Raw genomic sequence first — 16,123 nt, forward strand, 5'->3', positions numbered from 1 at the left:
GGTCCCTCTGGCAGGGCTGGTTTAGCCTCAGCCTGTGCCCTGTCTGAGGCCACTTGGCATGACCCACCAACACTGGGCTTAGAAGTGCCTATGGCAGCCGACCATGAACCGAGGCCAGCTGCCGCTAGTGCCAGATTTGGAGCTGCTCAGCAAGAGGTATGGGGCATGCTGAGGCCAGATGCTGCTTATCTGAGTTTTGTGTACCTTTGAGAGACTTTAGGAAATTCTGCAGCATGAGCCAAGACAGGACATTTGTATGGAAAAGCTATTAGAAGTGACCTGGGTGGGCTTACAAGTAAGGTGGTACAGGGTCTTAGGAAATCATTAGGTTGGGGCAACCAGTGTTGGCAGGTTGATGGAGATTCAAATATGGCAGCTGCCTGCATCTGTACACCAGGACCAAAGAGGGCTCAATGAAAGAACAATGAATTCTGCCAATACTTCTGTCTAGGAGAAAGCTGCTCTTCAAGTCTTACCCTGAAGCCAAACAATTTAGTTCCTCCCTGCTGTCTCTGGTATTTTTCATGCTGCTGCCCTAGTTCTGAAGCTCAGAGTGAGTGAGTCTGTCAGTGAGTAAGTCTGCATATGGCCCCTTTAAGAGAAATGCCTGGGACTCTAGCAGCCACAATTTTCTCACTCAGCCACAATTTGCTGTGAGAAACAAATTGTGGGAAGTCCTCCTTCCAGCACTGGAATCTTGAGCTGGGGAGCCCAGTGTAGGACCAGGGCTCCTTTCTCTTCTGGGGATACCTCTGCAGTTTAGATATTCATCTTGATGTTTAACCCCGCACGCAAGTTTGAGTATAGCCCATTCCATGTCTCTGCCCCTCCTACCAGTCTTGAGGTGGCCTCTTCTGTATGTAAGTTGTAGGACTTTTGTTCAGTTAGACTTCAGGCGATACTCAATGATGGTGGTCCTGTAGATGAGTTGTAATTTTGATGTGGTTGTGAGAGGACGCAAGCACAGATACCATCCACTCTGCCTTCTTGACTGGAAATTTTAAAAATTGTTTTGTAGTTTTAGATTTTATATTAATGTTTTGTATCTATTTGAGTTAACTGTTGTGTCTAGAGTGAGGAAGGGGTCCTATTTCATTACTTTGCATGTGGTGGGCTTCCAGCTATACCAGCATCATTTGATGAAGAGACCTCTGTTTTCTCATAGAATGGTCTTGGCACTTTTGTTGAAAATTAATTGTCTGTTGGTGTTTTGAGTTTGTTTCCACACCCTTAATTTTATTCTACTGGACTGTATCTCTATCCTTATGCCACTACCACACTGTTTTGATTAATGTAGCTTTGTACTGTTTTGATACTGGAAAGTCCACCAACTTTGTTTTGCTTTTTCAATATTGTTTGGCGATTTGGAGTCTCTCTGCAATTCCATATGAATTTTAGGATTGATTTTGCAATTTTTGCAAAAAAATGCCATTTTGGACTTTTAACAAGTATTGAATTGAATGTATAGATTGCTTTCGGGGTTATTCTCATCTTAACAGTACTGTCTTCAAAGCCATGAATATGGATTTTTTTCATCTAATTAGTTCTTTTTTAATTTCTTTCAGCAATGTTTTATAGTTTTCAGTGAACAAGTCTTTTACTTATTTGGCTAAATTTATTTCTAGGTATTTTTCTCTTTGGGATGATATTGTAAGTAGAATTATTTTTAAAATTTCTTTTGAATTATTCATTGCTTATGTTGAGAATAAAACTGATTTTTTTTGCATTAACAATAAGAATAGCTAACAATTATATAGCACATATTAAATATCAGGGATGTTCTAAGAGCCTTACACATGTTTATAGCCTCAAAGCACTATAGTAACTTGCTATTGCCTATAAGATAAAGATAAATTATATTGACACAGCTTATAAGGTCTTTCTTATCTAGGTCTCAAATTATACTTCTGTCTGCATGTATCTCCACTGACATTGAAACAGCTCACTGTAACCAAACACATTATATTCTTTCATCCCTCGATGTCATTTCATTATATAATCTATCATTTTTTGGCTAGGATTTTTGTCCAGTATCATTTGTCTGGGAATCTCCTACTCATTTTTCAAGATTTAGATCAAATGTTAACTCAGCTACTTAATCAGTTCTTCTAGAGATGATCCATGTTGCTGTTTTCTATAACAACTTGTATATGCTTTTTTTTTTTAATGCCTTCATCTTATGATATCATTATTTTTTTCTGCTTATTTTGTTGCCCTCCACTATATCGAGCTAGTTGAATGCAGGAACTATATTTTACATGTATTTGCAGCTCTTGGGCCTAGTGCAGTATCCAGGATAGTATATTCTCAATAAAATTTTCCTAAATGATTGAATGAGCCAAATACACAAAGGTAACCTACCTTGTCACGAAATGAGCTTAGCCTATTTCCTATATCCAAAGAGCAGTGACCAGATTCTCCTGAAAGATTTACATCAAGAAAATTAAATATATGGAACACAGTTATGGATGTAAATGAGGGGGATTCTTTCTCTCTCCTTCCCTTCCTTTCTTTCTGTAACTTAAAGTACTAAGATAATTTTTTGTTTACCTAAAAACAACACACACCACACATTATTGATGTATCAAGAAAGATAATGCTCTTGAAAGTACACTATAAAACATAATGTGCTATACAACAAAGTGTGTAGTTATTCACTCACCAAATACAGTTCTTGCAGGCACAGATTCTCTGTTAAGCCAGAATGACACTTGGGAGAGAATGACAGTCATGATGCAAGGCAGATATGTCTGAATCACAAAATACCCAATTTTTCTTTTCAAGTGGAAATGAGCTGTCATTACAGTATATTCACCTAGAAGAAAAAATTAAGTAGCTTAAGAAATAATAATAATCAAAAGTTTGCACATTTTGGAAATATAAAGGATTATACAAAGAAAAGTTTCTGATTTTAAAAAAGAAATAATTTATCACATATATGACATGAAAAGTTTATAACATTTAAATATCAGCATAGCAAGAATGTTTAAAAGAGAGTCTTACTATTAACAAGAAACTTGCATTACATTTCTGTGGTATGGCATTTGCTTTTCTCTCTAGATCATACTTATTTATCAAAGGGTACAGGATTCATAAATTGTTCTCTGGCCATAAATTATTTTAGCTACTCAGGTCCCTCATCCCCACTGGTGCCAGCCTCAAGTTCAATTCTCTCTGACTCTTTAAGTGTCACTTTCTAGCCACATAACCAAGACTGATTTTATGACCCAGATTTTCCACTTTTGACCCTGTCACCAATTCTAAATTTTTCAATGTTGTATGTCTGCTCTTATTCACCGCAGTCAGTTTTTTTCCATCCTCAAAGGTAACTTCCTTTCTGCTCTCTGGGTTTACATCTGCCAGATGTAATCTCATTAGTCCACACAGCTGCTTTTTCTTAGACGAGGCCCTTAGAAAGGACATCAGCTTTCCCGTGTAGGCCAGTAGTAATTATCCATAAATTAAGAGTTCAATATGTACTAATGCAATATACAGATGATATATTATCAAATTTTACACATGAAATCCATATAATTTTATTAACTAATGTTACCACAATAAATTTAATAAAATTAAAAAAAAAACACTAACAAAAGCACTTTTTAAAAAAGTTGAATAATCAATTATAAATTATCCAAATGGGGGAAAGAATTAGAAATTAGGAAAATTACGACATTATTTGAAGATAAAGTTGATGTCTGAAGAGACATACTTTTTGAATATAAAGTGTATTTTAGACTACTGTTTCTCAAACATTAATGCACACCTTGGCATCTCCTTGGAATCTTGTTAAAATGCAGATCCTGACTTAGTAAGAGGTCCAGCCTGAGATTCGGAATTTATAAAAAGCTCCTAAGCACAGTTTATACTGCTAGTTCTTGGACCTCAACTGCAAAAGGTTTTAAGCAAATTGATATGTTCCCAGGTACTTGAACCCATTAGTTTTCTTAAGAACTAGCTTTTCTTTGGACTCATTTTACTAACCTGTACTGGATTTAATTGTCTCCTTCCCAATTGATTGTCCCAACAAATCATATTGATTTAACCTGGAGCCATCAGGAGCAACTTGTACTGAATCAGATGCATTATAAGTCCAAATATAAGTGACCTCCGAGGTTGTATATGCATCTGTAGGAAATAAGAAAAAATATTTTTATTACTTTAGTAAGAACCATCAACAAAGTGCAACATGAAATGTTATATATTTCATACAACCATTGCTAACTAAAAAAAATCATTGATATTTACAGATTACATTTTTTAGGGTAAAAGTGCCTGAAATTTACAACTTCAATATGAAGAATATAAGGCAGACAAAAAAAGATATAATCACAATTATGAAAGTATTTTCACTGCAACCATTTTGAGAGTAGAGAGCAAATTTCTCTTTAGAGCTTGCAAGAATCATTGGGCACTGAGAAGGTTAAAACATCTCCTATAGTCTCAAGGTGGCAGATGAAGACATTGTGGTAAACAGGTTATGAATGCCCATAGCCCAGTTAAATAATTTAGAAATAGCGATCACTTATGAAATGCTAATCATAACCCACAATATTGCTTTCAAGACATAAAGTAATTTAGTTAATAATTAAGTGACTTAGGTATCATGATACAACGTATTTCATTAGAAGAACGAGTACTAATTATTGCACAACATGTAAAATAAATGAGAATGCTATAGTTTCCTCAAGTTGTGAATACTTTTAAAAGCATTTTCATTTTAAAATGAATACACACAGATCTTATTGGACTCTACTTCTATTGCATCCTAGATGAGCTATGAATTGGTAGAAAGAGACAAAAGACATACAGACCAGGTATAATTTCCTGTTTTACTTGGCCAAGGAGAACTTAGCAGAATTGAGATGACTCTAGACCAGAGGAGCAAGAAGCATGTCTTCTCTTAGTTGTTCTCTGGCCCTGGCATTTCCTTTGCGCCTGAATGTCCTGATTGGGGAGTAGCTGGCCTCTCATAAAGTCTCTCCACAGTTGAAAAAAACAGACAACTCTTGCTTTTACTCATCTTGTGGAAAACAGCTATGCACTTTTGCTCATGGGAGTGTTTAGAAACATCAGTTATAACTGGTCCTTGAGCAATACTCAACACCATGGTCTCATTTTCAATTAAGGGAGAGAAAGGACCAGTTATCTGGCAATATTTCTGCCTCTAGCTATCTAGGACACTGGGAAGCTTACTTCCTTTATGTCTACAAATTTTCTAGTTTAAATTGTGCTGAGATGGTCCTGGTACTTACCTTGATTCATAATCTGTGATCATAAATTATTTCCCACTTAATCATCAGTAACAATAAAATGAATGGGTCTTACTCTCTGTGTAGTCTTTTAATGGTATACTACAATGTTGCCTGGTTTTCTGATGGTCATTAGTAAATGTTCATATTAATGAAATACAGATTTCCTTGTATATGTATTCACCTACATTCACAAGTAAATTATTGAAATAGGATTAAAATGTATGTGCATATGTATATATGTCTATATATATATATTAAAAGCAAGATATATTGATATAGTTTGTATATGAATAAATTCTAGTTAGTCTGAAGATTCAATTTTTATTAATTTCAACTAGTTAGTCATTGATGAGTCTGCTAAGATTAAACAAGTAATATCAGAAATGTGGATAACTAGCAATTCATTTGCAAATCATCAAATTGTTCATTTTGGTCTCCCATGAATACATATCATGGCCCTCTTGTCAATAAAATTCCAAATGTCACAGAATTTAATAAATCAAGGACACATCAATGTGCCACTTTATATCAGAAGGCCTCACATTATTCAAATAGTTGTGAATTCTAATAAATTATAAATCTTTTTAAAGAATAATTGCAACACCCTTTTTGATTTTCATGTTACTTTTAAATATAAATAAAATAAAATGAAACAGTACAAATCTGATGAACTTTTAAGAAACAAGAGAGACAGTGATGTGCAGGGACTCTGTCTGATTCGTGGATATATTTCTAGCCGGACACACACATAAAAATTCTTAAATCATTCTTACCAGATTAGTAAATAAACTAATAATATTTAGCTATATACTCTTATAGAAGATGTAAATCTAAATAGCAGCCTAATAATATATTAAAGATGATGACTGATCCTTTTCATGTCTTTTATAAAAAAGCAATTATTGTACTTCTTTAGTTGTACAGGAATACACTTTTTAGATTTGGAGTCTGGAGAGAGCAGATTTAGCACAAAGTTATGCAGTGAGGATTAGAAGCACTCCCTGGTACACTATCACACATACAAACCGGGAGGCCATTACAGTTTTTCTCAGTAAAGTATAAAAGGAGAGAAAGACAGTATGTTTTATAAATTTCATTATAAATTCTATCTCTAAATTAGAATTTCATTAAATAATTTTAATTCTGTTAAGGGACCCATCTTTTTTTTTTTAGTATTGTTCTGTGTTAAACATCAACTGCATGCTGACTGCTTGTTAATATTTGGTAATTTAACCCCACAATATTTTTTCATTATTAATTTTCATTAAAAAAGATAACTTTCCATTTATTTGAGGTTAATGCACAGAATACACCTAGACATCCTTTCAGGAAGTTTTAGTCAAGTTAAACAACAAAGGAATATGTGAAAATATGAGACAATTAGAATTAAACAAAACTGAATTCAAAATTATAAACTTATAGGAAAAATGCTTTTTTTATTTGAGGACAATGATAAATTTCCAAAAACTCCATCATTTTGGGGAATATAAAGGGGATTTTTAAGAAGATAGGAATAAATTACTAGAAATAAAAGTCATGACTGCTTCCGCCAAAATTTGCTGTGCCAAAATCTTGAAGTTGAGGTTGGCTCATTAGTTTAATATTCCATGCAGTTATTCATATTTTTAATACTTACACATCAAGCACCTATGTCAGTAAGGATAAATAAATGAATTGCAAATAGTTTATTCAATGTCAGAAAACAAACAAAGAAAACTAAGTAAAAAACAGAGAATGCCTAACAACAAACTTTATGTATCACCCATATCATTTCTAGATAGACAACCATATTCTCAAGCATGCAATATTCCACTACTCTGTTGACACACTATAAAGTATTTTTACAATTTCACTTAAAATGATTTCAGGTGTATTTATTTCATATTCAGTATTGAGACATCACATCATTTATATTTGGTATCTTAATAGCACTAACTTGTCCACTGAAAAATGCCTTTCCTTCTTACATCATTACTGCATCATGAATAAATCCTTTCTTTGGTATCAAATTTTCAATTTTCTCTTTAATATCACTTATGCAATGCAAATGAGTTTTTCTTTGCTACATCTGCTGTAGTTTTTTTCTGCATCATATTAACGTTGTATAACATAATTGACTCTCTTAAATAATTTTGGAAGAAATGCCAGTATTGAAGTGGTGGTTTCCATGACAATAAAAAAGGGCTTTGTAGTCAAACAAAGAAGCGATTCTCAATGAAAATAGAGAGCTGACACCTTCTGAAAGAATGAACTGAACAAACAAGATTAAACTTCTCCTTTCACAAAACTATGGTCATCAAAATAATTAGAGGGTTTTACATTCATATTAGCCATCATTCTTCCTTTTTCTTTCACTCAGTATAGTCTGTGCGGAAAAAGCACCCTACTTAGACAGAAATATTTTCAATCAGGTTAGAGAACTGCATTTCTATTCAAGAGATGAAAAAGTCAAAAGCTGCCCAAAATGGACAAAGATGGGAGTGCCAGAAAGAGCAAGTTTTCTGAAAAGGTCAGGCAATGGGACACGCTCACATAAGAAAGACACTGTTTAGTAGTGTCCATAAATTTATCCTGAGCTTGCCCTGAATGCCTTGTGGGCCTAGGGAGATGATCTGACCTTCCTTCCCTCTTTTCAATTATTCTGGGAGAGTGAATGCTTCTGCTTGACATACAAGATATAACCTCAGTGACTTAAAGATGGTCAAATGCACAGAGCCATTTTGAAAATATTCTATATACAAAGAAGGTGCCTGCATATAGCAATCCAGCTACATCGTCTCTTTCAAATTTATTTTAGGAAATTAAAAAAAAAAAAAAACTTTCATTAGTTAGAAAGTAAAAAAAATAATTGCACAGATCCAACATCTGTGCTTGCCATTTGCAACAATCTGATAGCTACTTTAATAAACAGTAGACTCTATCCTTTATAATTCATTCTTATTTGACAAAAACAAAACATCTATTTTGCATTTTTAATGTGCTATACTTGGCAAATAAGGTAAATGACATTGTCCTGACCTTCAAGGAGCTCTTGGCCTAGTTTTACATATTTACAAAAACACACTTTTTTTTTATTAGCAATAAAGTAAGTGATAATTTAAACAGCATGATTAAAATACAATGATATTTGAGACTAAAATAGGGTTAGCCAAATAGTTCTATGAGCGAAAACAGCATGTCTTTTACTTCTGTATCTTATTAGGCAGGTATTAAGCATTCCATATGAGAAGAAATTATAAAATAAAGCAGTGCTGCTGACTATCTTTGATATTATTGCCCCAAAACATGTGACTTAATTTCCATACTTACAGCTGCCAAATTTGAGAGGACATGAATGAGCATCCATTGGAAAATCCTCCAAGTGCATTGGACATTCAGCTTGAACTGTAAGCCTAAAAGCCAAAATTCCACTCTTTGTTTAAGTAAATTGGCAAGTCAAGATAAATCACTCACTCCTTATTGTTGACAATAGAATTAATGAAGAGGCAGGACCTTCATTATAGCATCTTTTTTATATTTACATGACCACAATAAAGAGTAATCATAACAAATTTGTTATAAAGTTTCAAGTATTCCATTTCACACAAAGGTAGAGTGGATAAAACAGGTACTAAACTCACAGAAGAATCTCATAATGAGCAAAACGAATGTGGCCAACAATTTATTTAGAGCTTATACACTTCTAAGAGTATGTTTAAGTAGAACTCCGTGCAATAATTTCCAAAACTCTATGTATTCTTTGCCTATATTTACTTAAATTCCAAATCTCTAATCATTGTCTTAATCCACAGGAATGATCAAAGTGTATAAAATTACAGGGATACTGGCTCTATATTGTAAGTTTCAGAGAGAGAGAGATCCATAAAGAATAGCTTATACTCCATTTTAGGCAATGGTCATTTAGTAATGAGTCTTCAAAATTTTTTTCTTTAAAGATCAGAAATATATTATTGTCTCTTCTTAAATAATTTTTACAATTGAAATCTACTACAACATTTCATATGATATAATATTACATGAAAGTTATCCATGCTTTAAAGCCTTCTTAAACATTTTAATTTTAGAGTATATGTCATTTTATTAAATTTGAGATGATTTTCTTTGTTACATAATACGAGAAACTTATTTTAAAAGATTAATTCATGGAAATAGTTAAAATGAAATAGTAATTAGTGTCAACAACTATATATCCTTTTTATAATTTTTTAAGGTTGAAGAATTAAAATTGATGCTACACGACTTTTTAATTTACAAAATGGCAATGTCATATGGTTCAATCTAATACATAGTATTAGATTGATATCCAATTTACTTGTAAGCCTTATTAAATAAAAACTACCTTTGAACTTAAAAAATTATTTTTTTCTTTAGAATAACTTCATAAAGAGGATCACAATATTAAATGAAAGCTTGCTAAAAAATTACTTAAACTTTTGATAGGTTATCTTATGAGATATTAAAAATAAAGTACATGCTGATACAAAGAAAATTTTGTCATGCCATTAAATCCTGCTTAAAAATGTAGTGCAAAAAATAAATAGCCAAAAATTTTTTAATAATTAAAGCAATTATTAAATTTTTAACATACTAAGATAAGAATCAAACTCATAAATACTACTTTATCTTCACTTTTTTAAATATGCAAGCATTTACAAAGCATATTATAGATACTTTAGTGAGTTTTTATGAAAATATTCAACTTGTGCTAATACTTGACCAGTCTTTTAATAAATTAATTTGTCAGTATTTAAATGCAGCATACTAAACTAAAGACATACCTCATTGTGTACAGAAGAGTGCCATCATCCTGTATTCGAAGAAGCTTATTTGGCATTGTCATATTATGAGCTACTGATTTCTTCCCATTGTGAAAAAAGGTATCTGGAGTCCAAATTTTGCTAGCCATTAAATTGTTCAGTCGAAGGATGTTCATAGGACCTTTAAATTTTAACCGTTCATCTTTCCATTTTTGTCGAAAGAAAACATCTATTGTATATTCCTGAAATATAAAATAGCTCTTTTAAAAATAAATGTTTTAGATACAAGAATCATAAAACTCCAACAAAAATCATAACAGAGTTTAAAAAGAGAGAGATATATTGAGAGAAGTAAATTTTGAAACAGAAAGATCATTCCTTTCTCTTTTCAATAAATGTTGCCACTTATGGGATAAAGCATGTGTATGTGCACAATTAGCTACACAATATTATGAAAAAAATAAATTTACTTTCCCTGGTCTCTTTCAGTTAAAAAAAAAAAAGTCTGATTCAAACTGCTTTACTGTATTCTATAGTTTAGAACTACTTGGAGAAGGAGCTTGCTTAGGAGAGTGTTTGGATAGACTGTGTTAAGTCATTTATCTCAGCAGCAAGAAAGAAAAAAAGAAAAACTATTAAATACACTGTCAGATCTGTATGAGTCATCATCTGTTGCCAAAGAAATTGTACAATATCTTTTTTGAAATCTTAAAGAAAGTTGAGATATTGTTAGCAAGAATGTATTAGAGGATGATAATTTCAAAGTTTATTTTATTACATTAGTTGTAATAAAAAATTTTGGCAAGTTATGAGAATACTCAACATACAAATATTCTTTTTTTATAAACTCCCTCAGGTTAAAATATAGTTTTAAATATTCATACAGACCAGCTAGTAATCAATTCCTTTATTATCATTCTCCAATGCTTTGTTAGCTGAGTCTCAATTCTCTCTGTTCTCTCCCTCTCTCCCTATTTTCTTTCTCATCGCCCTTTTCCCTCTCTGTCTCTCCCCTCTTTTCACTTTCTGTTTGTCTTTCTTAGCATAAGAGAGTGCAAACATTTTAGATGTGATATGCAATTCATAGTTGTGATTAATACTAACAATCTATTAAATGGTACAATTTTTGTCAATGTATCTGTGCAAATACAAAATAAATAATTAAAATGCTCAATTACACACTTGAGATTGGAAATTCATAAATTGTCCTTTGAGCACAAAATTAGTTATCATGTTTGAAAAATACACTTCAGCAATTGACTATTGCATTCAACTAAAATTATGTTTTAAAAGGGGCAGATTAAAAAGGCTATCTACTTTAAAAACATAAAATCATTTGTAGAAATATTAACCAAGTAAATAAAAGTAAATGATTCCCAGTGATCCCTCAAAAATTGAATGTATGAAGATGATTTATATATCAGCCACAGGTAATGGCATATGAACAGGCCATGAACAGTGGATCTGGACTGTGCTCTTAATCCTTAGGAGAAAATTTTATAATCGAATCCACCCTCACTCTCTATGGTTTAGTCATTGTTCATGTATCTCTTGTTTAGTTTCTGACTCTGATATCGGTAAATAGGAATTATGTGTTGAATAATTTAATTTATGTGTCTATGTCACATAATCAAAAATAAAATATGCCTAATTGAAGGTGAATGTGTTGAGGACTATTTACCAAACTGGTAATTCTGTGCAACTTGTTCATACTGAAAATTACATAAATAAATATTCTGAGGAATAAGTCTCAGAAAAAAAAAAAAGTATAAAATAAAATACGATGCCCCCCGAAATGATTTCTTCAAAAGAAAACAAACAAAAAAGTTTAACTCCATACAGATGGAATTCAATTAATGACAACAACAAACTAAATTAAGAGATAAGTCTTTGTATATAAGTTTTTATGCAAGTGTTTCTTTACAACTGTGGTTCCCTCAAATGCTAGCTGAAAGTGAGTACCTATGACATTTCCTTTTCCAGGCAAACTGAATGTATTTTGCAAACTGAATGTATTTTGAAAACTGAATGTATTTTACAACTTTTTATAAAACTTCAAATACGATTTTTCATTTTTATAAAATGGTATGATGTTTTATCTGTTTTAGAGGCTATTGCTATGGCAATAATCATATTCTACAGACATACCACATAGGAGATACAGAAGGTTTACAAACAGTAAGTTTCAGGCAATCTTTCTAAAAAATTGTTTTCAGGAACATTATTCACAGTATCCTAAGTTGTGCCTTGCCAACTTATCCAGCGTGATCTGGATCTTTTTCTCTGGCTCCCACCAGGCACATTCATGCGATGCTCCAGGCAATTTTAACAATCCTCTCTCCTTACCATTTCTAAAATAGAACAAGTTCCCTGCCCTCCCTACCCAAGAGCTCTACTCACAACCACACTCCCAGTTCTTTGAACATCTGGAAAATACACAGTCAACCACACTCCCAGTTCTTTGAACATCTGGAAAATACACAGTCAGTCTCTTATCTTTATCACTCATAGAGCATTCCATTACTGCACAGTCATATACTGCTACTAAACGTTTGTACTGTCTCTCAACTAGCTTGAAAATCTTCAAGCAAAGAACCATGGCTTTTATATATATATTATTTTTCTTTGTCTTCAGACATATAAGAGTATAATGAATGTTAAAAACACCTTTAAACCATCACCAGCAGAAATGTTATCACAAATGCAACTGAAGCCTTCCCTCTCCTTTTATCCATCCACAATCACATTGCCCTGCTCTCTGAGGAAATAATTGTCTTGAATTTGGTGTTTGTCATTTACATACATATACTTACACATTTGCTATACAAATATATGTGTTTTATGTCACATTTTTAACATTTACAGAAATGGTACCATACTGTGTATATTTTTCTGACACTCACTTTTTCAGTTACATAGTTGAGATTAATTCATCTAGTACTTTATTTCATTTTCACTGCTACATAGCATTACTTTATAAGAATATTTCACAATACTCATTTTTTTTCTCCTTGCTCTTATATATTTTCCTATTTTCAATTTGTCACTATTGTAAGCAGTACTACTATAAAAATTCTTATACAATGCTTTTAATACAAAGATGTTAAGAGTTAGTCTAGACCAGAGGTCAGCAAACTTTTCCATAAAGAGCCACTTAGTAAACAATTTAGGCTTTGCAGACCATATGGTAAGTATCCCAACTATTCAACTCTGCTATTGTGTGAAAGATCCCACAGGCAATACATAAATGAGTGAGAGTGGTATGTTCCAAATCTTTTCACAAGAATAGGCAGCTGACAGAATTTGGTCCACTGCTTGAGAGTAAGTTGGTAAATGGAATTACTTGGATGTATTGTATGTGCATTTTTAAAATAACAAGATATTGTCAAATTGAAATCCTAGGAGGTATGTATATTTACATCCCCTCTAGCAGTGTATAAATTTTCTTGTTTCTCTACAAGTTGGTACAGATAGGGTATTTCATCTTAACATTATGATTGCTATGCAATGTTTCATAGTATTACTATCTGAATTTTTGTTAAATAGTGAAATTTAACACATTTTCATGTTTATTAAACAGTCTAGTTTTCTCTTATGGATTACCTGTTTTTTCATTTATTCAGTTTCCTTTAGGTTAACTTTGTCTTATTGAGTTATAGAAATTCTTTATATTTCTATATGTGAATATTTTTCAAATATATACTCAGTAATTATTCTAATAAAGATCATAAAGACACAATATATCATAAATATATCCCTGTATGTTTCATCTAAAATATAAATTAAACATTTAGGTCCTGTAATTATTTTGTATCATATGAGATAAAGATCCATCTTTTTTTTTCTAAAGGAGAAAACAACTTTATAGTATCATTTATTGACTGGTTCATCTTTCCCCACAGATCTGCAATGGCATTTCTGTTATGTATCTAGTGTCAATATAGGTATAAATCTATTTCTAAGATTTCTCTTCATTTCTATTATCTGTCTATCCCTGCACCAGTTCCAAAATTATGATTACAATAGCTATATGATAATTATAATTAATAGTATTTTCATCATTCTTCAGTCAAAGACATTTTATAATTTCCAGTATTAGGTTTCTTATTCTTTATGTAGGAGATATTGCAAAGTGTGCTTTTATGTTTTCAAATGTATCAGGTTTTTGTATTTATATTTTTGTCAATGATGTTTAATTTTACTGCATTTATAATAAGTGAATATATTCTGAAGATACCAATCATTTCCAATTTATTGAAAATATCTTGAGTTATTTTTTTTGTGGAATCTAACCATCTCCATCTTTTAATGATAATTCAATTTGTTTACATTTAATGTGATTACTAATATATTGGAAATATAAAAGACTGCTGTGAATGAATAGAGTTTGAGAGCATCTAAAACCTCACTTTATCACATGAGTCCAGTGAAAGTCTCATGGGTCTAATACCAGGGAGGCTGATTGGTTATAACTTAGGAAAAATAACTGTAAGAGAAATTAACTGAAGAGAAAGCCTGTGAGCAGAAGCAAGATAATCAGCTTAGAGCAATAGTTTAAAAAGTGGGGTGTACACATCCATTTGCATGTAAGAAGAGAATATAGAATCTTTATTTTTATATGGAATTATTATCTAAACATAAGAAGTAGGTGAAGCTTTGCTAATAGATAATATGTGAAATGATACTGATATTCTCACCATGTCCATAAGTAGATGATGATCGTGTATATAAGGCATTCTATTGGAAAGGAGCCTCAACAGGAAATGGTCAAGTGATGCCTCACTCATTCATTTTCAGTGTACTGTGATTTGTACTTAGGCAAATTTGTAAATTATAATATCCAGTTTTGATTAAACACACTTATGAAAATAGACAAATGGCTTCAAAAAATCATTGCTAAATGACACTATGAATTGGAGAAAACCCTGATAACCACACAAGCACAAGTGGACAACAAGGAAAAGAGATATCTCTTCTATGTGCCTAATTTGTGCTCTTCATTAGCCACATAAAGAATGATGAACTAATCAACTCTAAAACAAGATCTGCAAAAGAAAATTTATAATTATCAATGAGGCTGTTTAAAATATGGGCTTACACTCATTGTTTTTAATAAGGAGCTTTATCTTAAGCAAATGTTGTACCTTGGAATACTGGTTAATGATAGCATAAGGTCATTGCTAATAATGTTTTTTTTTCTTTTCTTTTTTTTTAAACTAAGCATCTAGAACATGAAGACAAATATATAAAATTATTGGATGGGTTTTTAAAAATTAGCGTGATGTTTCAATAATCAATACCCAATGATGCATTTTCTAAATTTGAATTTATAGGTCTTTTCTTTCTATAACATAAATCAAAACAAGTATTAAAACAATATGAATTAGAATCATACCTTTGATTGTTGTATGATAAAGTATTTAAGAAAGATAATTAGAAATAATAAAGCACATTTAAGCATATTAACATCTAAAATATAATCATAAATAGCAATATTAAGTAGAAGAAAATAAATCTATTTCATTAATAAATAAAATAATTATTTCTGAAATAAGTAATTTAATTTTCTCTTATTCTAATTATTGCTTTAGTGTTAATCATATATTTTAATACATTAGCAAAAAAGTATATAGATATATAAACACATAAATAAATTAGTTGATCCACTAGTTTTTGTGGTTTTGCTTTCTAGATTAAAAAGGAAAGATAAAGAGATATTTCAACCAAATAATATTTATTGGATATCCACTAATAAGAACAGGATTTACAAACAATTTATTTGCATGTGGTTGTCTTAAATGCATATAAAATGTGCATTTTCAGTATTTAAAAATAATATTATTAAAAATTCCTTAAAATAAACTTCAAATTTTCCAGGAGTACGTACTGATATAGAAATTATTTGATTTGTGTTATAAGAAAATTGCCAGAGAAGTACAAACAACGCAAGTTGTTCATAGAAACTTAAGACTTAGATCCATGAACCAAGATAATAAAAGAAATAAATAATAACAAGAGCAAATATAATATCTCTTAGGGACTACACAAACAACTAATGAGAAAATTTAGGGAAAAAAAATTCATCAGGACATATCGGCATGCAGCTATCCT

General features: G+C 31.5%; 1 protein-coding gene across 3 annotated transcripts in view; it reads right to left on the bottom strand.

The window, feature by feature from the left end:
* The window catches only part of GABRA2 (gamma-aminobutyric acid type A receptor subunit alpha2), a 123,505-nt gene that overhangs the window by 40,253 nt on the left and 67,129 nt on the right, over positions 1-16,123 (bottom strand). For all 3 annotated transcript variants that reach the window (XM_039845127.1, XM_039845126.1, XM_039845128.1), the window contains exons 5-8: positions 10,034-10,254; positions 8,565-8,647; positions 3,985-4,128; positions 2,663-2,815 (exon numbers count right to left, since the gene is read on the bottom strand). In XM_039845127.1, coding sequence (XP_039701061.1) covers positions 2,663-2,815; positions 3,985-4,128; positions 8,565-8,647; positions 10,034-10,254 — 601 coding nt within the window. The remainder of the gene's footprint in view (positions 1-2,662; positions 2,816-3,984; positions 4,129-8,564; positions 8,648-10,033; positions 10,255-16,123) is intronic.

This window comes from Pteropus medius, unplaced genomic scaffold (assembly GCF_902729225.1).
Source record: "Pteropus medius unplaced genomic scaffold, Ma_sr-lr_union100, whole genome shotgun sequence".
Taxonomy (NCBI): Eukaryota; Metazoa; Chordata; class Mammalia; order Chiroptera; family Pteropodidae; genus Pteropus; species Pteropus medius.